General features: G+C 39.0%; 1 protein-coding gene across 1 annotated transcript in view; it reads right to left on the reverse strand.

The window, feature by feature from the left end:
- The window catches only part of GBE1 (1,4-alpha-glucan branching enzyme 1), a 182,242-nt gene that overhangs the window by 105,437 nt on the left and 51,265 nt on the right, over nt 1-25,540 (reverse strand). Inside the window, exon 3 of the mRNA XM_029082122.2 lies at nt 15,987-16,102. Within this exon, the coding sequence (XP_028937955.1) occupies nt 15,987-16,102 (116 nt within the window). The remainder of the gene's footprint in view (nt 1-15,986; nt 16,103-25,540) is intronic.

The raw sequence follows: 25,540 nt of genomic DNA on the forward strand, positions 1-25,540 counted from the left end.
CAAAATGACCCAGGGAAATTAGCAGTTGGGGCATTATGCATTATTCTTTCATCATGGTCATAGCTTCAAACATCTCAAAACAACTGTTGGTAAATGTGGCTTTTTAAGCCAATCACTTAGAATTAATTGGCCATCAAAGACTAACGATATTTAACATAATGATTGAGTGAACCCAGTTTTAATATAACTATGGAAATGTCAAAGACATTGTTTACAAAGACAATAAATAAAATCTAGTGTCTTCATATTCATCAATTTTTAGTACTTTATTAAGATCTGATATGAATAGGAAATACATTTTACAAAAAGCACATTAGAGGTTTTGGGTTTTTTTTTTACCTTTATTCAAAATTCCTCAGAAAAATGGCATGACTATTTGGTCTTAAAGTACAATTACCATCACTAGGTGTATGCATTTCTCTCAGACGACATATCAACCTTATAGTAAGTTTGATGAAATAATTATGCTTTAAAAGCAATTAACTCAAAACCTACCAATTTATTTTACAATGTGTGTTTTGAGAGGAAAAGCAATTGAGAAAGTCCTGGGGAGGGATGGTTATAAAAGACTATGTTAAGTGATGCATCTCTTCATTATCATCCTTTGGAACATTTAATTGTTTTTCACACTTGGAATATGTTTATTCTTGAAATCTTAATTATGCATTAAAGGTAACTTTTAATGCTATGGCTAATAAATCTCTCTCTTCATATTTTACTTGTGAGGCTGAATCAGTCTATCAACAGATTGTATTTTCTGAGGGCTTATTAGGTGGAAAGCACTGTACTAAGCACTTGGGAAAGTATAATACAACTGAGTTGGTAGCCACAATCCTTGTCCAAAGGGACCAAAGACAAATAACTCGGAGAGTAGCAAATGTAACATGGCATTTAACTTTGTGCTGAACATGACGTAAGGTTATTTAAAGGTAATTAAAGTTGCTCTTGAAGGACAACAATACTTATTACAAGTGGAAAAACAGGGTAGTGCAATACACGAAGCCATAATGCGTAACACTGATAGGTCAAGCCAATATAAAACAACTATAATTCAACAGGTATGAAATTCCCACCAAAACATCAAGAAAAAATGTGAAGTTGTTCATTTGTGACTTTCAAGTTCTAGAGAGGTCCCAATTTAAAGTTATTTCTGTCTTTTTTCCCCCCTTGAATTTCTGCTATAACTTTACAACTTAGTACATACATATTTTTTATCCATCCTCAGCACTTGCATGGGGGGGGGGGGCAGGGAGAAAGAGAGGGAGAGAGGGAGAAATAGTGACCTATATATACCACAATCATTTATCACAGGCTACCATAATCTTGCTGTTGCCAGTTTTAAAACTCATTCTTCCTCGTGCTACCACTTTTCACAAATATTTTATGCTTGCCTGTCTTCCGCACTAGGCTGTTAAATTCCTTAAGGATAGAGACCTAATTTGCTTGGCACATAGTAAGTGCTTAACAAATACCAACATTATTATTTTTATTACTTGTGCTATACTATCCCATGAGCTTAGTAGAGAGGCCTGTAGATGGTGAGCTCCTGTAGGCAGAGATGCTGTCTACCAACTCTGTTGTATTCTACTTTCCCAAAAAGCTTAGTACAGTGATCTGCACATAATAACTGTTCAATAAATACAAGTGATTCATTAGTCTGAGCACAGTAGGTGTGCAATACATAGCATTAATTGCTCTACTCCATTTTTCTCTTTCAACTCTCTTCCTCCACATCTAATAATTAACACATTTTCCTTCACATTATTAAGTGTACATAAATTTATCTACGACCTGTTTGGTTACAGCAAAGTGAAGGCTTTCTTTGTGGAAAACCTCCCAAAAGAAACACTTTAATGTTATGCAAATGCTTCCAGGAATTCATTCCTTGAGAGAGAAGGGAAAAAAATAATGCAATAATTCGTAATTAATTTTCCTAGTTTACTGACTAATATGGAGATATAGGTATTTATGGCATCATAAACTACATTTCCAGACAATACCGCCATCATTAGTGTTTCACAAATCCATTGATTAAAGCAATTATGTGCCATGACCGTTAAATGCTTTAATAGGTAGAGCCAATCAATAGTACTGGTTGAGCAACTGTTTGCACAGCACCATACTGGTGCTTAGGAGAATTTGAGAGAATGAGTAGACACCTTCCTTCACAGTAGACACTCAAAAATTAGATAGGAGGGAGCTACAGAAGACATAAAATACCTTCACAACCACAAGCCTGTCACATCTAGCAACTGTTGCCTCACTCTCCCAAGTACTTAGTACAGTGCTCTAGTATTCAATGAATCCTAGTGATTGATAATCCACCTCACTGTCAGTTTTAATTTTTTTAAATATTTTCACCTGTTGAAGAAAAGTAGGATAATTAAAGTTTAATTCATCATAAGTACTTCCCTCAGTTATTTATTTATAGCCAATTAAGTGTTATGGGATACAAGTATTAGAAGTCAAATTTGATTAGCTAAAATGTAATCCCATCAACTAAGACTACTGTTTGTGTCTTCGTTCCTATTTCCAAGGATGTACATGCAGCTAAAGTATTAACACTGTAAATGTACTTTATATTTCAAGATTTTTTTAAAAAAAAATCTTCCTTTCTCAAAATAAGGAAATCTGTATTCAACATAAGACAGGAAATCTCCAATTCAAGACAGCAAAGATTTACATCTCTTGAGAATTTTCCTCTTTGCATGATTCAAATTGTCAGATACTGACACTTTTTTTCCCAGTGATATCTTAACATCTGTATGCTCAAGAAATTTATCTACATAGAAAACATATGAAGATCGGCTTAATCTCCAACATAACAGGTCATGCCTTGGTTTTCCAAAAGAGGGAGATATAACTCCACTGAAATACACCACTAGATTCACACAATTTAGGTAATTATTAAAATAATGCTTTTTTTCCTCTAAAGATCTTGTTTAAGCTTAGATCTTTGATTGCTTAAAATTATTCCACTTAATTCTAAATAAAAATATATCCCAAAGATGAAATGGAAACTGCACAGATTAATCTTTAAATTATATATAAACTGCAGAAAATCAGCCTGTCTCAGTGGAAAGATCAGATACTTGGGAGTCAGAGGAGCTAGATTCTAATCCCAGCTCTATCACTCTCCTGCTGTGTGACCTTGGGCAAGTCACTTAACTTCTCTGTGCCTGAATTTCCTCATCTGTGAAATGGGGATTCAGTACATTTTTCTCCCTATTACTTCAACTGTGAACCCCAAGTGGGAGAGGGACAGTATCCAACCTGATTAACTTGTAGTAGCTTGACATATAGTATAAAGTTAATACCATTAAAAAAGGGGGATGTACGCAGTCTGAGACAGGTTAAAAGGAAAACATACAATCTGATTAAAAAGCAGCTGCTCCTCTAGCTCTCTTTGTGACCTATGCAAAACCACATCTTAGAAGTGGTTCCTTAGGACAGGCTGACCTACACACAATAAGAACAGGAATTTTGACATATGGCCACCTCATTACTACGGACAAGTATTTTACATTAAATTTAAAACTTAATAATACACAAGACAACTTTGGTGAAAACTATGCAAAATAGGCAAATTATGCCTGCTACAAAATGAGCAGAGGTCACATAAACAAATGCCATATATTGACATTTGGAAGAAGATCGAGCATCATGTGCAAATTTATGTGGGTAAATAGACCCAAATCCAAATTCTTGGCCCGCCACTTTATTGAACCAACACACATCACATCTGGTTTATAAATTAGTGGAAAAGATTTATATGCAACTAAATACAAAATCCTTAGAACACAGAGAAGAGGTTCGGTATCAACAGCAGTTGCATAGTCGTGTAGGGTCTTTATTTCCAAGGCAGAAGTGCTACTGATGCTGCTTGCTGTAGTTGCTAAATCGTCATTGCTAAAAAAGATGCAGCCAGCACCAACCAATTATCCCTTTCAACCTGACCCACTTGACAGAATGCATGCTGACTTACCTAAATTGGATCAACATGCATAAACAGGCACTTCCATTTCACCACGCCAGAAGCTCCCTCAATTGTATATGGGAGCCCTGGAACTCATAAAATGCCTCTAGAAATGTTTCTAGAGTACATTAGGATATAGACTAATTTAGATTTTGTATTTTACAACACAAATCCTCCAAGGCCATGTGCAGTCACCTTCTGTTTCCATACCCAGAATACACTCTCCTTCAAGCGACACCAAAAATAAAAATAACTCATGACAATATCAGTTAAAACTGATGACAGCATACTCTTCTATTAGACAGGGATCTTGACTAACACTGAAAAGTGGCTAAAACAAGGAAAGCATAGAAATGTTTCATAATGATTTAGTGATGAACCTTGTACACAATTAAGTTCAGTTGTGTCAGAGCGAGAGGAGAAAGAAGATTCACAGTTAAGCCTCCAGTCACATAAAAGGACAAATACAAGTATCCAGGTGTATATCAACTGGAATTACAGCAAATAAGGTTACAAGTAATTCCTAAAATCCTTACCAATTCAGATCACATCAAATGAACTCCTTTAATTTAACTAAAAATCAATCCGTGGCATTTACTGAGAGTTTGCTGTGTGCAGAGCACTGTAATTAAGCACTTGGGAGAGTACAACAGTATTGGTAGACACATTCCCCCCCCACAAGAAACTTACAGTCTAGAGAGGGTCACAGGCATTAAAATAAATTGTGGATATGTACCTAAGTGCTGTGGGGCTTAGAGTAGTGTGAATATCAAATGCTTAAAAGGTTCAGATCCAAGTGTCTAAGTGATGCAGAAGGGAGAGGGAGTAGGGGAAAGGAAGGTTCACTCGAGGAAGGTCTCTTGGAGGAGATGTGATTTAAATAATGCTTTGAAGGTGGAGAGAGTAGTAGTCTGTGGTATATGAAGGAGGGGGAGTTCAATTACTGAAACAGCTGACAGTCAGTGAGAGATGAGTTACACAAGGACAATTGTTTAACATGCTGAAGAGGATGTTTAGTCAGACAAAAGAATTTTGCTTAATGGGGATCTGTTGGCAGACCCATTCTATTACTGGGCTTTGGATCCTATCAAAACCATCTGATAAACTAAAAATAGACTTAACAAGTACAGTCTTTACAGTTTGTAAGATCCTTGTTGAAAGGGAACATGTCTACCAACTCAGTTGTACTGCACTCTATCAGCTCCTTAGTATAGTGCTCTGCACATAGTAAGTGCTTAATAAATACTATTGAATGATTAAGAGCTCTTTTTAGTCAATTATTATCCAATTATTTCAAGTGCAATTTCAAATCCTTAAAATAAAATTTAGCATCAAGAGCATTCTAGTTTTTCCCCTTCCAGATAGAATTCAAAGGTGTGTTTTGAAGGGTCAAAGAACCCTCACCTTCTAAAATGGTTGAAAAGTCATTTAAATCACCTTTGTTGCAAACACAACAAAAGGATTTTCAAAACAACATCTATCCTGGACATTGAAAAGTACGTTAGAATGGAGTGGTAAGTATATCAAAGGATATTCAAACACATGATAATGACAAAGATTCAAATTTTGAGAAGCAGTATGGTTCAATGGAACGAGCACAGACCTTAGAGTCAGAAGATTTGGGTGTTAATTCTGAATCCACCACTTGTCTGCTGTGCGACTGTGGAAAAATTACAATAATAATAATAATGATGGTATATGTTAAGCAGTTATTTTGTGCTGAGCACTGTTCTAAGTGCTGAGGTATATATAAGGAAATCACGTTGTCCCATGTGGGGCTCACAGTCTTAATCCCCATTTTACAGATGAGGTAACTGAGGCACAGAGAAGTTAAGTGACTTGGCCAGTCACACAGCTGATAAATGTCAGAGCTGGGATTAGAACCCATCACCTCTGACTCCCAAGCCCATGCTCTTTCCACTAAACCATTCTATAATTATGATACTTAAGCACTTACTATATACCAAGCACTGTTCTAAGCATTCATTCAATATTATTTATTGAGCGCTTACTATGTGCAGAGCACTTTACTAAGTGCTTGGAATGTACAATTCAGCAAGAGACAGAGACAATCTCTGCCCAATAACAGACCAGGTTAAATTAAAGGTAATCAAGTTGTCCCACATGGGGCACACAGTCTTAATCCATTCATTCATTCATTCAATAGTATTTATTGAGCGCTTACTATGTGCAGAGCACTGTACTAAGCGCTTGGGATGAACAGGTCGGCAACAGATAGAGACAGTCCCTGCCGTTTGACGGGCTTACAGTCTAATCGGGGGAGACGGACAGACAAGAACAATGGCACTAAACAGCGTCAAGGGGAAGAACATCTCGTAAAAACAATGGCAACTAAATAGAATCAAGGCGATGTACAATTCATTAACAAAATAAATAGGGTAACGAAAATATATACAGTTGAGCGGACGGGTACGGTGCTGTGGGGATGGGAAGGGAGAGGTGGAGGAGCAGAGGGAAAAGGGGAAAATGAGGCTTTAGCTGCGGAGAGGTAAAGGGGGGATGGCAGAGGGAGTAGAGGGGGAAGAGGAGCTCAGTCTGGGAAGGCCTCTTGGAGGAGGTGATTTTTAAGTAAGGTTTTGAAGAGGGAAAGAGAATCAGTTTGGCGGAGGTGAGGAGGGAGGGCGTTCCAGGACCCGCGGGAGGACGTGACCCAGGGGTCGACGGCGGGATAGGCGAGACCGAGGGACGGCGAGGAGGTGGGCGGCAGAGGAGCGGAGCGTGCGGGGTGGGCGGTAGAAAGAGAGAAGGGAGGAGAGGTAGGAAGGGGCAAGGTGATGGAGAGCCTTGAAGCCTAGAGTGAGGAGTTTTTGTTTGGAGCGGAGGTCGATAGGCAACCACTGGAGTTGTTTAAGAAGGGGAGTGACATGCCCAGATCGTTTCTGCAGGAAGATGAGCCGGGCAGCGGAGTGAAGAATAGACCGGAGCGGGGCGAGAGAGGAGGAAGGGAGGTCAGAGAGAAGGCTGACACAGTAGTCTAGCCGGGATTTTACAGATGAGGTAACAGGCACAGAGAAGTTAAGTGGCTTGCCCAAGGTCACAAAGCAGACAAGTGGTGGAGCCAGGGTTAGAACCCACATCCTTTGATTCCCAAGCCCGTGCTCTTGCCACTTAGCCACGCTGCTTCTCGTGCTACTTCTCTGGGTCTCATTTTCCTCATCTGCAAAATGGGGATCAAATACTTGTCCTTCCTGCCCCTTAGTCCTAGTGGGTCAAGGGTGGTGTCCAACTTAATTATCTGAGTGCTTGGCACATGGTACGGACTGAAATAGTATTATTTCCCTACTTCAAATATGAGATCTTAATAGGGAAAGAACTAAAGAGTTTACTCCTTCAGGCTCAAAATAACCCAATCACACCAAAGTCTCCGGGGAAAATTGAATGAAGAAGAATTAAGAGTTGCCATATAGAGCAACTAGACTGGAAGATTATATTTTTTAAAATATTCAATTCCTCTGTTTCAGTAAGTAGGTGAGGGAAAATCTCTAACTTACTATCAGATTAGCAGAGACAAGACTGGCTATATGGAAAATTTTAGAAAAATAAAAAGATCGCAAAATTGGGAAAATCTGGCAAAAAGAGTCAACCTATTATTGCTCACATTATATGCATGGATTCTTTTCAGAGAATGGAGTACGTTCCTCAGTTAGCTAATGTCTCAAATTCAAGAAGGGCTTATTTTTCCAGAGTGTTTTCCCATCAGTTGTTTCATTTTATCCTCACAACATCCACTAGTGAAGGAAGAGGCAGGTACCACCATCTTCATTTTACAGGTGAGAGGCCAAGAGAGTTAGAGTGATTTTTCCAAAGACACATAAAACAGCTAATGGCAAGGTGGGACCAGGACTGATTATCAGTCAGAAAGGAAAGAAGATGAAATCCAGTGTATTTTCTATTTTCTTGATTTTCATCTTAACTGCAAAAAACAGAATGGATCCAAGGTCCATCAACTGCAGCACCCCGTAACAGATCAGATACCTAATGATCTGGCCACCTATTTCCTCACGAAAATCAACACGATCAGGTCTGAGCTCCCCAAAGTCACCCCTCCGCCTCTCCCCTCCCCCCCAACAACCCCCTCCCCTACTTTCCCATCCTTCCCTGCAGTATCCTCAGAGGAGATCTCCTCCCTCCTCGCAAGTGCCACCCCCTCCACCTGCGCCTCGGACCCCATTCCCTCTCACCTTCTTAAAACCATCGCCCCTGCCCTCCTCCCTTCCTTAACTTCTATTTTTAACCACTCAATCTCCAAGGGCTCCTTCCCCTCTGCCTTCAAACACGCCCACGTCTCCCCCATCCTAAAAAACCCGCTCTTGACCCCACTTCCCTCTCCAGTTATCGTCCTATCTCCCTACTACCCTTCCTTTCCAAAATCTTAGAACGAGTCGTCTACAATCGATGCCTAGAATTCCTTAACTCCCATTCTCTCCTAGACCCCCTCCAATCTGGCTTCCGTCCCCTCCACTCTACCGAGACTGCTCTCTCTAAGGTCACCCATGACCTCCTTCTTGCCAAATCCAATGGCTCCTACTCCATTCTGATCCTCCTTGACCTCTCTGCTGCCTTTGACACTGTCGACCATCCCCTCCTCCTCCATACCTTATCTCACCTTGGCTTCACGGACTCTGTCCTCTCCTGGTTCTCCTCTTACCTCTCTGGCCGATCATTCTCGGTCTCCTACGCTGGAGCCTCCTCCCCCTCCCATCCTTTAACTGTTGGAGTTCCTCAAGGGTCAGTTCTTGGCCCTCTTCTGTTCTCCATTTACACTCACTCCCTCGGTGAACTCATCCGCTCTCACGGCTTTGACTACCATCTCTACGCAGATGACACGCAGATCTACATCTCCGCCCCTGTCCTCTCCCCCTCCCTTCAGGCTCGCATCTCCTCCTGCCTCCGGGACGTCTCCACCTGGATGTCGGCCCGCCACCTAAAACTCAACATGAGCAAGACTGAGCTCCTCATCTTCCCTCCCAAGCCCGGTCCGCTCCCAGACTTCTCCATCACCGTGGATGGCACGACCATCCTTCCCGTCCCGCAGGCCCGCAATCTCGCTGTCATCCTTGACTCGTCCCTCTCGTTCACCCCACACATCCTATCCGTTACCAAGACCTGCCGGTTTCACCTCTACAATATCGCCAAGATCCGCCCTTTCCTCTCCACCCAAACGGCTACCTTACTATTACGGGCTCTCGTTATATCCCGGCTAGACTACTGTGTCAGCCTTCTCTCTGACCTCCCTTCCTCCTCTCTCGCCCCGCTCCGGTCTATTCTTCACTCCGCTGCCCGGCTCATCTTCCCGCAGAAACGATCTGGGCATGTCACTCCCCTTCTTAAACAACTCCAGTGGTTGCCTATCGACCTCCGCTCCAAACAAAAACTCCTCACTCTAGGCTTCGAGGCTCTCCATCACCTTGCCCCTTCCTACCTCTCCTCCCTTCTCTCTTTCTACCGCCCACCCCGCACGCTCCACTCCTCTGCCGCCCACCTCCTCACCGTCCCTTGGTCTCGCCTATCCCGCCGTCGACCCCTGGGTCACGTCCTCCCGCGGTCCTGGAACGCCCTCCCTCCTCACCTCCGCCAAACTGATTCTCTTTCCCTCTTCAAAACCTTACTTAAAAATCACCTCCTCCAAGAGGCCTTCCCAGACTGAGCTCCTCTTCCCCCTCTACTCCCTCTGCCATCCCCCCTTTACCTCTCCGCAGCTAAAGCCTCATTTTCCCCTTTTCCCTCTGCTCCTCCACCTCTCCCTTCCCATCCCCACAGCACTGTACCCGTCCACTCAACTGTATATATTTTCGTTACCCTATTTATTTTGTTAATGAATTGTACATCGCCTTGATTCTATTTAGTTGCCATCGGTTTTTACGAGATGTTCTTCCCCTTGACGCTGTTTAGTGCCATTGTTCTTGTCTGTCCGTCTCCCCCGATTAGACTGTAAGCCCGTCAAACGGCAGGGACTGTCTCTATCTGTTGCCGACTTGTTCATCCCAAGCGCTTAGTACAGTGCTCTGCACATAGTAAGCGCTCAATAAATACTATTGAATGAATGAATGAATGAATGAAAAACAGAATGGATCCGAGGTCCATCAACTGCAGCACCCCGTAACAGATCTGATAGCAATTTTAAATGTAAAAACTGATCATGCATAGCCTAGTGCAAATAAAATTATTTTACTAAATACTGTCACTGATGTCACTATTCACCTCCCAAAATGAAGTGGAAAGTAGAAACATGCAAATACACTGCAAAAGAGAACAGTTCCATAAGAGAAATAGGTAGATGTGCTAGCTGGCCCAATTTATAACAGAATAAGAGAATGGCCAACTTATTAAAATACCAAAGAAGCCAGAGAGAATGTTTGACTATATTTATGCCTCAAGTTCTTCCCTTTAATTTGAGTAAGTTGTCAACTTACTGAAAATGATACGGTGGGTGTACACTACCAAGAATCTGGAAGACACACGCTGAGGTTAAATGGTGGCACAACTTGCACTGTGATAGTTTAACTTCAGATAAATTGCTATACCAGAGTTCCTACTACCCACTTGTTACATGCTGGTTATGTGCATCCTTCCTGCCTAATCTTGTTTCCTTCTTGAAGGGCTCTCTGTGACTTACGGACCACTGCAGTAGTTACAGGAAGAGTTCCACTGATTAGGCTGATATGAAGGATTCAAGTAGGAGGACAAAGTTGGTGTGTTTCTCAATGCAGAGAGGTTTTTCTATCCAGAGGCTTCCCTCCTTGTTGGCTCTAGTAAAAGAACAGTTATTGGTGGCTGTGCTTCCAGCTTGTTCGCAAAGCTTGCTGCTCAAAAAAATTAAATTTACATTTTATTTTTAAAAACAGGGAAGGGAAATTAGGCATTAGTAGTTGATCTTTAATGATTCTAAAAGTGTTTTGTTAAAACCAGATATTCATGATAAAATCCAACCATGTGAGATAGTTATGCTACAGAGAAGCAGCGTGGCTCAGTGGAAAGAGCCCGGGCTTGGGAGTCAGAGGTCATGAGTTCGAATCCCAGCTCTGCCACTTGTCAGCTGTGTGACTGTGGGCAAGTCACTTAACTGCTCTGTGCCTCAGTTACCTCATCTGTAAAATGGGGATTAACTGTGAGCCTCACGTGGGACAACCTGATTACTCTATCTCCCCCAGCGCTTAGAACAGTGCTCGGCATATAGTAAGCACTTAAATACCAACATTATTATTATATTGCTACTCAATTATATAACTTACCCTTTAAAATTAAATATGGTCATGGACACAGGATGGGCTCTACAAGCCTATTCATATGATAAAGTCCCCTTTAGAAGTAATTAACAGTAGTCACTATATTCTAATCTCAACTTCTTTTTATTTATATTCCAATCTCCACAATTTTCCACCATGGACTTTTCACCTGGTATAGCTCTCTCTTGACCAAGAAACAAACCACACCTCCTCTCCATCTCTTTCGTCTTCGCTGCAAATACCTATTTCATGGATCACCAAAAAAATGGAAAACAGGGTCTATCAGGGTACAGCAAATATATATTATGTATATATATTATGTATATATATATTTTTAAATGCAAAGGAAAACCCCAGCTTTGTGAATGACCATTTCCAAAGGCTAAAGCATATAAATGAGTGAGCAAGGATAGTAGACCACAAAACTTTTTCTCCTTTTTAGCATGTCAACTGTTCCTGGTTTTGAACATGTATACACAGATTCATGAAAACTGTAATTAGGAACTGAGTAATACAAATCTGGATACAAAAATCATTTGTATCTGTTTCAGGGGTTGCAGTGGTAACAGAAAAACAGAAAGAGAAAATGAATAAAAGTGATTTAAAAAAAAAAAATTCCTAACAGCAGTCTCTGAAGGTGACCTTTTCTGAGAAACTTATGTTATTTGTTCCCTGAGCTGTGTATGATTAGTTCCTTCATCACACACACAGACAAATTAGAAAGGCTGCTGGGGAGCACAGAAATCATCTGTTAAACAAAGTCAAAATTAATGATAAAATTGAGTTCCCTTTGTGTTTGATTTCCATCTATCTGCACTCAATTATAAACGAGCCATCAAAGAAAGCTACCCATTAGTTGTTAAATCATAACGACTTCAGAAAGCAATCCCTATACTACCATTGATATTGCACTGACAACCTCCTAATCTCTAAAGGTTCCTGGTAAAAGCTACATAATATAAGCCTCTCACCAACCCTCAGCTTCACCACTGAAATGAGACACAGATTTAAATTGGGTTAAATATTCAACCTGTACACTGCTAAAATACTCAGCTGCTGATAGTGGACTCGATCATTCATGTTTATCAGGAAGTGGCAAAATTCTACCTATTAATAAAGCTCACTAAAACCCAATTTTGTGGACTCATTTCCAAAGTCAAAATCTGTCAAACAGGAGCTAACAAGAGAACATATAAAACTAGACTAAAATCATCTTTAACTTTTAATCATGGTGCTTTCTTTAAAGTAAATGAACAAATCACAGTTGTATAAGATCAGTCATGCCACAGTCGACTTTTGAAAGTACTGTGCACTTAGCATTTATGACCGCTATCTAGATTATCACCTTTACTAAATCCATACTCCCTAAACTCCCAAACAATAAACTTCATACTACATTGAATTTACCCTGGATTTAAAAGCATTTCCACCAGTTAAGGACCATAAGCTGCAGAGATACTGCCTTTTAATTTCCAATTATGTGTTTGGCAATTTATGCCTGCTTGTCCCCTCCAGCCTAAATTGCTTAAGGACAGGACCATATTCTTTATTTCTATTCTATGTTCCCAAGCAGTTGAGTATAATGCTCCCCAAAACAGTTAAGCTATCTCTCAGTTCAAAGACAATGTATTCATGATGATATTGTGTTTTTGGATTGATTGGCTGTTTGTCATACTGATAATCTCTTGCACACTGTTCCCAGGCAAATATGATAAATTTTTCTGTTCCTTTGTCTTTCAGGATGAGCACTGCTCTGGCAACAACTGTTAGACAGGAAAGGTATGCAGTAGTGGGCATGGGTTTGATTGAGCCACCCAACTCTTTCTACCAACCCAAAACACATTCTCTATAATTCACATTTTATCTATAATTCTATTTATACTGATGCTATTGATGCCTTTTTACTTATTTTCTTGTCTGTCTCCCCACTGCAAGACTGTGAGCCTGTTGCTGGGTAGGGACTGTCTCTATTGGTTGCTGAATTGCAATTTCCAAGCACTTAGTAGACTGCTCTGCACACAGTAAGTGCTCAATAAATATGATTGAATGAATTAATGAATGAATTCTCATTCTCCCTCCATGCTCACATCCTCAGAATAAGCAGCAATCCAATTTTTAACCCAATAATAACCACATTATTTATAGACCCAATTTTAAAACAAAATATTTTATGGGGTTGAATTTGTAGATAACACCTCAAAATAGAAAACCAGATATTCAGATCTGGAACCCATTTTCACTCCTGTGGTTCAACAGGCTATGAACAAATGTCCTTAAGACATTTTCTAGAAACTCTACGCCAAAGATTGTGCTGAAGACCACATACAGTAGCAAACATATAGAATAGCAAATTACTGAAAAGTCAGCACAGCAATCCTGTCAGTAAGACTAAGGAAGACTAAGGTCCCAAACCAGTCAACACTAATGGAGCCAAAGATCTTAAAAGGTCCCAAGCTGGAAATGTTACTGAGTTTGTCTCTCTCTCAACACTACGCTAATAAACGTTATGCTAACAGACCCAAAGTAAGAAGTCATGTACGAGACTCTAGTAACAAGTTTCAAATCAAGAATGAGTTCTGTACAATACAAGTCATGTCCTATTGAATAATGGTCCTATTCTATCTACGAGGCTCAGAGATTTGGTCTATCAATGGCGTAACAGTGTATTAAGCCCTTGAGAGACCACAACACAGTAGGTTTACATGATCCCTGTCCTCAAGGAGTTTACAATCTCATTCCCCAATATCACATGCACCTCGAGACAGCACCAACTTCTAGCTACTGCTACCCTGGGCCATGTTATCAAGGTCTGGCTCAGACATAAAGTTAAAGAATTACCTTTAATTCCAAGTTAAAGAATTAGGATTCAACACAGACTTGAAGACAAAAAAACAATGATTAGGGAAAATTTTGGACGTATGACAATCTAGAGGCTTTCTGCAAAGTTACCTTCCACTTTGATGGCCTCATTCTCCAAAGAATTTACATTTACTTATTCTATTTGATACAAATTGTGATGTCTCACATAAAACCATGAAATTACATTAAAGTCAGGCCAAATAAGAGACAGAAATGAAAGAAGAAAAAAAAAGCAGGGGAAACATTACTGTGAATTAGGAAAACTTGGTTTCATGAAAAATCGAAGGCATTTAAAATTCATCAGGAGAGAAGAGGAAAAAAAGTGATTTACAAGATGATTAAAAAACTCTCAAAAACAGGAGGACACAGACTACAGTCCTGCACAATGGTTCTAAACTAAATTTTTCCTCCTTTCTTCATAGTGCAATAAGAATTATCTTCTCATTTAAAAGTGATATTCTACTGGTGTTGAAAACAAGAATCTTTACTTGTTCATTCATGTTGGCATTTCAAAATCTCATCTAAAATATAGTAATAGAAAAGATTTATATGTTTATTATCCTCTGGCTACTTTTAGTGCTATACTTTGTTTTTACAATTCAACTGTAAATTTCATTGATCCACAAGGCCAGATGTTCAGCAGCAAAGGGATCACTTGAATGGCAAGTAACAATTCCTTTTATGAATGGATGCCACACAAATTCATGAGAGAAGTATTCTCAAGTGAGTGATAAAGGTCAATCCCCTTATGGAGTGAAATAAATTGTCACATTCTATTTATAACAAGGCTTTTAATTACTGAGATTTGGTGTCTATGCTAAATAATGAGAATATTGTCAAGAGACGATTTAAAAGACCAAGGGAGATTCAAAATCTCAAATTAATTCATTTTCAAGTTTTGTACAATGCCCAATGCACTGTTGACACTCAAAAATGCAAACTAGATTTATCTCAAATCTTCATTTCTCGACTTTAAAATATACATCATCTGATTTCTTGATCTACTTTTACAACCAATTTAGAGGGAGAGTGAGAAAGGGGGTGAAGGAAGGGGAAAAAGGGAAAGCACAAAAGTCATGAATTGCATTATTCTCCATTTACCAACAACTTTAGCTTCTACTGTGTGTCCTTCCACTGTAGTAGATACTTGGAAATTTAATCAGAAAAAAGAGACATAATCCTTGCCCTTAAGGATCTGATAATCTAGAAACCAGTTTCTCACACCATTAAATCACTCCTCAGCATGTAGTCAGTAACTTATCTAGGCACATTAACTTTTAGTCAAGCAGGGTATTTAATGTTACTGTTGCAATTTAACTTTCTGAACTGTCATCATATATCTGTTGAATCACCCAGAAGGGCAAGTGAGCATTGTCCCATAAAACAAAAGCCTTAAAGAAAATCAGGATGGAAATAATGAAAATTAGGCAAGAAAAATAATCCACATACATCTGGTAGTATTCTTTGATGAAATTCTGAGTGTGAAATCCTGCAGGAACTTGCTTTGCTTTAAGAGAGTACACTATTGAGTACTAAAAGAATATAGAGATGACCACAATAAAGAGATTTGAGCATTGGCAGAGGTTACAGACAAACTATTAACTAGCCAGGTGAGCATGTAATACAATTTCCTTAAATTTAAGTATTTTTGGAAATTATGTGGAAGGCTGCATAAAACAAAAAACAAATAAAGGACAAACCCATATTTTAGAAAGCTGAATATGGATTGTATCAAATCTTTATACATCTTAATATATTTAAGTTTTTCTATTTTTCTTCCCTTTCTGGAGTAAAATGCTCAAATGAAGCCAGAGTATGAGTCTAATTTGATCAAAGAAACTTTTAAAAGAAGAAATATATCAACTGAAAACATATTATAATTTTTATAATTTTGAAGACAGCACCTTTAATTTTGTTCCATGGGGTACAGGTGAAGATTTGTTCTGCTGTGGTGGAATGTGCAGCTCCCATTTCCCAAATTCCAGTTTTTTATATGGAAAAGAAAATGGATTCCAACCATCTGTAAAAGAAAAATAATTTGAAGTACTAATAAGTAATTACAACTAATGTTCATCCACTAACATTCTAAATACAATATTATTTTTTCTGTTGAGAACCCATCCTAAAAAGTTGGTATCCAGACTACCTAAGTGAAACTGGTATGTGCTAAAGGCCATTAATCCTAGTACATGAATACAGGATCAACTTTAGTCCAACTGTTATATCCTAAATTAACTCATTTGCTGAGTTAGTAATAGTTACCCCTGATGCTCCAGAAATCATTTTGGAATCATAATGGAATCATTTTTCAACTCCCACATGTTCAAAGCTCGCTTCTACCATAGTCAGAATTTAAGATTATTACTTGCAATTTAATCAACCAGTTAACATTTTGGCTACCTCAAAGACAGTTATTTCATATATGAATTTTTAGTACCACCTAATTTGCATGCTAGTGGCACAGAATATTTTAAGGAATGAGTATTTTATTCACAGTTCAACACTGCTCATCCTATGACCTCTAAAGAGGATAAACTACTATTCATAGAGAAGAGCTAATCATTTGAAGATTTGGGGATTTGACAACAAATGGTTGAATTCAAAAGAATAAAGTCAAATAGACTAAACGCTCCGGACACTGAAATCACTCCAGCAATTGTTAAAAAGGAATGGAGGACAAAATGGACCATATCATTTTATAAGTTCATTTTTTCCAACAACCATGGACTACTGGACTTTTTTTTTTTTTACTTATTTGCTTTATAGTCAATGATTTGTAAAGCATCTGGTAATCAGAGGACCTAGGTTCTAATCCCAAATCTGGTATATGCCTGCTGTTTTATCACTGGGTAAATCACAGGACTTCTCTGTACCTCAGTTCCTTCATATGTAAAATGAGCAATATCTGTTCTTCCACCTACTTAGATTGAGCCTCACATGGGAGAGGAATTGTGTCTGACCCGCTTATCTTTTTATCTAACCTGGTGCTTTGCAAGTGATTGACACATAGTAGCACTCAATACCAAAATTATTACATAATCTTGTAGAAATCCCTTCTAAATCAACTAACCTTGAAACACTTATTTTGACTTTATCACATTAACAAAAGTAGACAGTGCTACGCTCATTTAACACTTATGAAACATCTTGATCCTGAGTTTACGGATGAGAATTTTTGCCATCTCTGTCTTCTCACAAAGTTACTACAAAAACAATAGGCCATAGACCGGCTGATATTGCTTCAGACCTCAAGTTCCACATGGCCCACTAGCAAGGCTGCTAAAATAATGGTCAGAGGGTCTGTATGAGAACTGTCCTGGAATGCCCTCCCTCATCACATCCGCCAAACTAACTCTCTTCCAAGCCATACTGAGAGCTTACCTCTTCCAGGAGGCGTTCCCAGACTGAGCCCTGCCTTTCCCTCTGCTTTCCCTCTCCTCTCCTCCCCGCCACCCTCTGCTCTTCCCCCTTCCCCTCAGCACTGTGCTTATTTGTATATATTACCCTATTTATTTTGTTAATGAGGTATATATCGCCTTGATTCTATTTATCTTGATGATGTTGTCTTGTTATGTTCTGTTTTGCTTTGCTGTCTGTCTACCCCGTTTAGACTGTGAGACCATCATTGGGCAGTGATTGTCTCTACCTGCTGCCAACTGTACATTCCAAGCGCTTAGTACAGTGCTCTGCACATAGTAAGTGCTCAATAAATACTATTGAATGAATGAATGAATGAATGAATAGCATGATCAGTCAGCAGTAGAGACAAATGTGATTAACACCACTGGATTTAGAGTGCACTAAGCTTTTTGGAAAATCTCTGACTCCTTGCAGTCAGCTACTTTCTGCTATTCCTCATTTTCTCCAGCCACCACTTATCCATCATTCAGCATAATAGGTCTTGGAGCACTGCTTGGAGCACCTACAGTCCCCTTTAATAATATTGATATTTGTTAAGCGCTTACTATGTGCCGAGCACTGTTCTAAGCGATGGGGTAGATACAGGATAATCAGGTTGTCCCACGTGAGGCTCACAGTTAATCCCCATTTTACAGATGGGGTCACTGAGGCACAGAGAAGCTAAGTGACTTGCCCACAGTCACCCAGCTGACAAGTGGCAGAGCCGGTATTCGAACTCATGACCTCTGACTCCCAAGCCCCTGATTCATGCTTGATGTTGATTATGCACAGTCTCCAGCAACTGGGCAGCCTCTATTATTTTTGTCAAACCCCAAAATTTGGTTGGCCATTAATATTTGACTTAAGAACCTTACTAAATAAAAGAATATTTATAAACCATTAGTCCTCGAACTTGCATATCACCTAACGATTACAGAAAGGCAAAGATTTTTTTAACCAAACTCGATAAACTCTGGAAATATTTTGGGGAGCTATAATCAGGAATGCCATATTTTGTCTATTTCTAACTTTATAAATTGAGATTCAAGAAATGAAGTTTAATTTGGAGTTCAGCATCTCTGTGAAAGAATACAGTGTACTGTATTAGAGGCACAGACCCCTTTAGGGGGAAATCAGTTTCTCCCACATACTCAGCTACTCCAATACAGTCACCAACCATCAAATTGCTATTAAACTGCCCCAAAGTTTAAACCCAAGGCATGCCTGTCAAACTGCATTAAGGATCAAACTATCAGAATGCACATAGTAAGCGCTTAACAAATACCAACATTATTATTAGAATGGTGTAATCAAGGATATTTAGATTTCTAAAACTAACAATATGGCAATCCATCAATGGCATTTATTGAGCACACTGTGTGTAGAACACTGTACTAAGCTCTTGGGAAAGTACAACAGAGGTGGTAAACATGTTCACTACCTAAAACTAGCTTACAGTATAAAGGAGGCAAGAGAAAAAAGTAGCAAAGTAGTACATAGGAACATCATGATTCATGTTACCAAAATGATCGTTACTTGAAAATATTACTAGTCTTAAAATAAAACAGACTGTAAACACCCAAACACACACACATGCAGTCATTTCAATGGGTGATTACTTAAAAAATCATAGATGAATAACTCTGGTAGATTCATATACTGGAATGTGCATACATCTGGAATAATATCCAACATGCATTTGAATGAGAAGCAGCGTGGCCTAATGGATAAAGTACTGGCCTAGAAGGCAGAAGGATCTGAGTTTTAATCCCAGATCTGCCATTTGTCTGTTGCATGTCCTTGAGCAAGTAACTTCACCTCTCCGTGTCTCCAGTTACCTCATCTGTAAAATAGGGATTAACACTGTGAACCCCATGTGGGATTTGGACTGTTGTCCAAGTCGATTCCTTTGTATCTATCCCAGTGCCTAACAAATACCACAAATAACAAAGGACCTGTGAATCAGAGAACGTGGGTTCTAATCCCTGTTCTGCCACTTTTCTGCTTTGAGACCTTGCACAAGTCATTTGACCTCTCTGAGTCCCAGTTCCCTCATCTGCAAAAAGGGGGATTCGATACCTGTCCTCCCTCCTATTTAGACTGTGAGCCTCATTTGGGCCCTGATTATCTTGTATCTACCCCAGGAGTTAATACAGTGCTGCCACATAGGAAGTCCTTAACAAATATCACAATGATTATGACTATATGATGCCACAATGAAATAATCAATTGAGCTACATGTTAAGGTAGATTTTGTGAGGCCCACTTTCTAATTCCCCCAATACTAGGCTTGAAAAACTTAAAAAAAAAAAAAGTTATTTTCAGATGTAGAATACCAAACAAGATACTTTAGTAGCTCAGGAAAACTTGCCATTTGAAGAATTTACATAGAAAATAATGCACACCTGAAAAATCTGAATGTCTTACATAAATAACATTGGATCTTAAAGATACAAATTAAATGTGAAATTAAATGCATCATTTGTATAGTAATAGTTTAGAAAAATGACAAATTACATGTAATTTGATGTGTACCTTTCATGCAATTTTATAAAATTAATAAATTACACAATTTAAGTAAACAGGATTTAAATGAAACCAGTAATAACAGCATATGAAATAAATACATTTCTCAGAAATGGAACTGGGATCATGTGAATGTAAAAAGACTGAAAGACTATGGATTCCCAGACACCTGAACTAGCCACTTAAGTAATTACTTCTCAAAGAATACAATACATGCTATTTTCAGTGATTTTTACCTAGAATTACAAATGGGTTCATTTTAAAATGGAAAAATAGACAGCATGTGCCAATACAGGAGCTCTTTTTTCACTTTTCAAAGCAGCATGTGAGTTTCACCGACCTGCTTCATAACGGCAGGAATGCTTGCTACATAAGAATGGCTCCTTGTGATTCTCACTGCTATTGAGTCCAGATGAAGGATATGTTTTGAGACACTTCATTTGGATTTGTGGCTCAAGGGGTCGGACAACAAGTCTGTGGAATTGCTTCAATGTGTCAGTCAATCCAATATATCGAGACCTTACTGTGTGCAGAGCACTGAACTATGCGCTTGGGAGAATATAGTATAATACAGTTGGTGAATATGTTCACTGCTCACCAGTAGCTTACAGTCTAGAGAAGGAGACAGATATTAACATAAATAAATAAGTACATAAGTGCTATGGGGCTGAGGGTTGGGGGAATAAAGTGTGCAGATCCAAGTGCAACGGTGATGCATGAAGAGTGGGAGAACAGGAAACTTTCTTGGAGAAGATATTATTGTAGTAATACTTTGAAGCTGGGGAAAGTGATCGTCTGCCTGATACTAAGGGGGAGGGAGTTACAGGCCAGAGGTGGGACTTGGGCAAGGGGTCCGCAGCGCTCAAATATTTGATTGACAGTCCCAGGAAACTGGTGACTCTACCCTATCCTCTGCCTTGTTCCATATCACGTCAACTTGCCAGAGAACTGACTCTCTTGATTAAAACGTTTGGATGTAAATGGGCGCTTATGACTAAAATGAATAGACACTACTTAGAGCAGATAAACAAGGATCAGTCAAGCTAACTGGTTCTTGATTCTTCAATTTAAAAGAAAAAGTCAGACACTGAGTATTCTTAATCTACCAATAATTAATAGAAAATGCAAATTGTGTATCAGACTATTTAAATTAGACAACTACTCAAAATGGTCATTAAAACTTTACAAGTTATGACAGGCCTAGTACTAAAGCCTACCGATTTAATTTGTGTGAATACCGTCAATTTCAAGATAAAGGTGCAACAGAGGCTATAACCTGGCTACATTCCTTGGAAATGTGATTGGATCATGAATGATTTTATCATGGGTTGTTTCCCCACAGGCTTATATATGATTAGTTAACACCAATTCTAGAACCAAACTGCACTCTACAAGCAAATTAAAACTATACTGCAAATCCCTCTGACTTGCCTCACTCTGCCCTCTTTCCAACCTCCCTCCCTCAGGCTTTCCCACCCATACTTTTGAACACCAACTCACCCCTCCCAAGAGAAGCAATATAGCCTAGTGGAAAGCGGAAGGAAAAGATTTAACTTCAGTGATTGGAAGAAATGCTGGAGCAGGGCACATGTCTACTCAAGCCAGCAGTAGTGCAGAGCACAGCCCCAAGGGTGCATATATCTTTGGGTGTTTTTAATCTGGGATACATCTTTACTTTCAGAATGGCACAGGTGTGGCACAGAGACAAAGGCAGCAGATGGAGCCCAGCAATTTGTTTGACTGACTCCTCTCTCCATGAAACTGGTTTTGCTATCCATTCCCATTGGGCAGCTTTGTGGCCTTGAGCTTTGCCACTTCAAGCCTCAGCAGTCGCACCACTGCAGTGGAAACTTAGAGCAGCAGGATAAGTAGCTAGCCACGGCCATCCCAGGCCAGAACACACAGGGCTGTTGAGAGCAGAACTCAGAATAAAATTGGCCCAGTTTACCTCCATTACCACGAATCCTAGATCTCAACTGCTTCAACCAGCCCCAAGACTAAGTAGATTAGACTGTAAGCCCGTCAAACGGCAGGGACTGTCTCTATCTGTTGCCAACTTGTTCATTCCAAGCGCTTAGTACAGTGCTCTGCACATAGTAAGCGCTCAATAAATACTATTGAATGAATAAGTATCAGGGTCCCTTATTGGAATAAGCATGTCCCCTACCAGGTCCTTAAAATTGTGTTAAACTGCACCACTCTTTCTTCCTCAAAGAGCCACGCTAATGGCAAAATTAATGTCATCAGCATTTTTTTCCCACCACTAGGAATAAATAACTACTAGTATAGGGAAGCAAAGGAGTAGCTAACCCAAGAGTAATTTACACTCATTACAAGGGTAATTCATTCTCCTTTTAGAGATGGCTACATTTAAGAGGAAGAATGAAGAACCAAGAGGTTAGAAGAGTGACCCTTTCCAACTTTTTTTTTTATTATAATTCCTCCTATTCCACCGTTATGAAGCTACTGAACATGGAGACCATAAATCCTTAATGAACCAGGATGTTGGTTCAGAGTGGTAGTCTAAAAAACTATTACACAAGTAGCCATTTAGTTTTTGGGCAATAAAATATGTAAATTAGGCATTCAACACCATCATCAAGGCCCTTTCAGGAAGCTTAAATGCCAACAGTGTTTTTTGAATCAGAATTTTTAGCTGACTAATTGCTTCATGCACTTGATTTACTCTGCTTCTAAAGCCACTAATTGATCAATTTTAGCATTTTGGATACTCACCTAAATATCTTAAGTATCTTAAGTAACAGCACTAAAAAACATATAATTTTCACCGCTCTCACACATTCAATAAGTGATTTTTTATAGAAAATGTTAAAAGTAAAAAGCAAAATCATCATACTATTTTACTCAGTTCAATCCTTCTACAAGATCCCTCAAGTAGACTGCAGTAAAAATGTATTGTAAATGAGCACAATGAAGACTGTGCCTACCCCATCATTTGATTTCTGCTTCTTCAATCCAAAATCAGAGAAGCAACCACCAAATGACTCTCCAAAGGCATTACGCTTGGCAACTGTCAGACTTCAACACTAACATTTCAAGGTACTAAGATTAGAAATGAACAAGAAATTCAAAGGCAGTAAAAATTGTTTAAAACTTGGATTATAAAAACTCTCCAAGTGAATTTCTTATTCTTTATGCATGCCATCAACTAACATTATTTGATGAGGATCTGTGTGAAGCAACTTACTAAGCACATGGAAGAATATGCTAAAGGTAGAAGACACAGTTTCTGTCAAAGATCTTATAGAGTGATAGAGAGAGGGGTTACTTACATAGTATTTAAGTAATAGTAAACTAGTAAAATAGTAATTTAAATAATTTAAGTAATAGTATAAATGTAAAACAATTCTTAATTTGATAAATAACATTTTGCTAAAGATGACCAGTCTCCATCTAAATAAAATAGGCCCAGAAACTTGGGTGAAGGACTTTTTTTTTTTGAAAACTTCCTTTACATATTCACATTCTAATGGCCCCAAGAAGAGAATGCCTTATTCAACTAGGTTTCATAAAGATTTCTTATTAAAAGCAATTTCTGACTTTTAGTTAAATACAAAAATCACTATAAATTTAATTTAAGATTTTAACCTATTTCTAACCTCAAGAAAGGTTAAAGCAAACCACATTTAATTAACTATATCTATAGCAACTTAATTCTAAATCTTCAGGTTTTGCAACCCAATTTCTACTGATAAGAATTTTGCTAAAACTCATCTGCATTGAATGACAATCTTCCCTTCCTCTAGGCTTTCTGAATCCATTATCTCCCTCATGGGAATGAATGCTTTGCTATGACTGATGATGAATAAGATAGATAGGACAAATGATGCACTTTTTCATTTAAAAGACTAAAAAGAAATTCACTTTAGTTGCCTTACTGCCTGGTTTCATTAAAATCTAAATACAGCCATGCTAAGATTTATTTTATAAATCTACTTTCACTTTGATAAAAAAAAAAAAGCCATGTAACACAAATCAATTAGAGATTTTGGAGAAACACCTCAAAAACTTAAGATACTACACTAAGATTTAACTAAAAAAAGACCACTGAAATTATTTTTCCAAATGATGATCATGGAAGAATCATTTGCTGAATGATATGGACATTTCAAAATGACCATTAAATTTTATTTTAAGAAGCAGTCCCCATTTCATTTAACACAGATATAAGCCTCCATTTTTTCTGATTTGGCCCTAATCCTAGAATGTCCTCAACGAAAGCAGTCTCAGGAAAGTTATTTATTCTTACCAAATTCATTTCATTGGTTCCACAAATCATAGGAGAGTGAAAGTATTTCTTTCATTTGCAAGTGTAACAAACACTCTTGGGTCACCCGCACAAGGAAATAGCTATGCTTTGTTTTTGACTGGAATCAAATTAGAGCATTGTCCTCTGCTACATAGGCTCTGGACATTCTAAAAGTATACATTGTTATACGTTGATACACTGAGAGCAGTGTTGGCCATTTAAGGCTTTATTCAGATATTCCTTTAACGTAAAGAAATGAGTAAGTGATCAAAGTAGTAAGGTGATGAAATAGTGCTTTAAGTAATGACGTTACATTGCTTCCAAAAGGGAAAGATTAAAGGATGCAAAGCAGTAGGAGCAATAGTGTTTACTAAGTATTTACTCTGTGTGTGCGGAGGGAAAAGTATACAAGTAGAAATAAGACATGGACCCTGTCCCTCAAGGGGCTCACAATATAGGAATATAGAACAGACACACATCAGCGGCAATGAAATAACAGAACATTCAAACAGCATAAGCAGCAAGGACAAATACACAATACATAAAATAAAAACAAAAGTCAGTAGGGAACTGTGGCTAGAAAAACAGAATTTCAGGCTCCTTGTGATTCAGAGTTCTCCGAGTTCGCACAGTATACCCATAGTTACGGCAATGACCGTGGCAGCCTTCCAGAGGTTGTATGAGGACTCATGCTACAGGGGCTGTCTCCTTCCTTCCAGTCTTGTGGAAAGAAGGATGGGATGCGGTCTCCTTGATGGTCAAAGTGGAGTGGTGCCAATTCTTGGGATGACAGTGTGGCAGGTGCACAGACTCACTGTGTAGTGGGGTTGGAAGGGGGTGAGACCATGTTGGAAGATATGGATGCAATTACAAGATGCTTAGCTCCACTGCAGTGGAGGAGGGGATGAGGAGGCTCAGTAGCAGCTATTTTGCCCAGCACACACAAAGCTTGTTGTGGGGAGGGGAGAGGAAGAAGGAGTATGGCGATGGGAAGGGTCAAAACGAGAGGGAGCAGAGAGGCAAGGCTGCAATTACCCCAAGTCTACCCTGGTATCCTGGGCATCACAGAGAAAGATGACAGGTTCCACGACATTGACCAAAAACTGCTTAGGCAAGGCCAGGCCAAGTCACCACAGCCATCCTAAAGAGATTACACAGTCTACCAGTTGGTTTTCCCACCAAGCGGAAATAATCGGTCATGGACAACAATGATTTTTCTATCCTTGAACTGTCATGCGGCTACCCAAATTAAATGTGAGTAGA

The sequence above is a fragment of the Ornithorhynchus anatinus genome, chromosome 17 (genome assembly GCF_004115215.2).
Source record: "Ornithorhynchus anatinus isolate Pmale09 chromosome 17, mOrnAna1.pri.v4, whole genome shotgun sequence".
NCBI lineage: Eukaryota > Metazoa > Chordata > Mammalia > Monotremata > Ornithorhynchidae > Ornithorhynchus > Ornithorhynchus anatinus.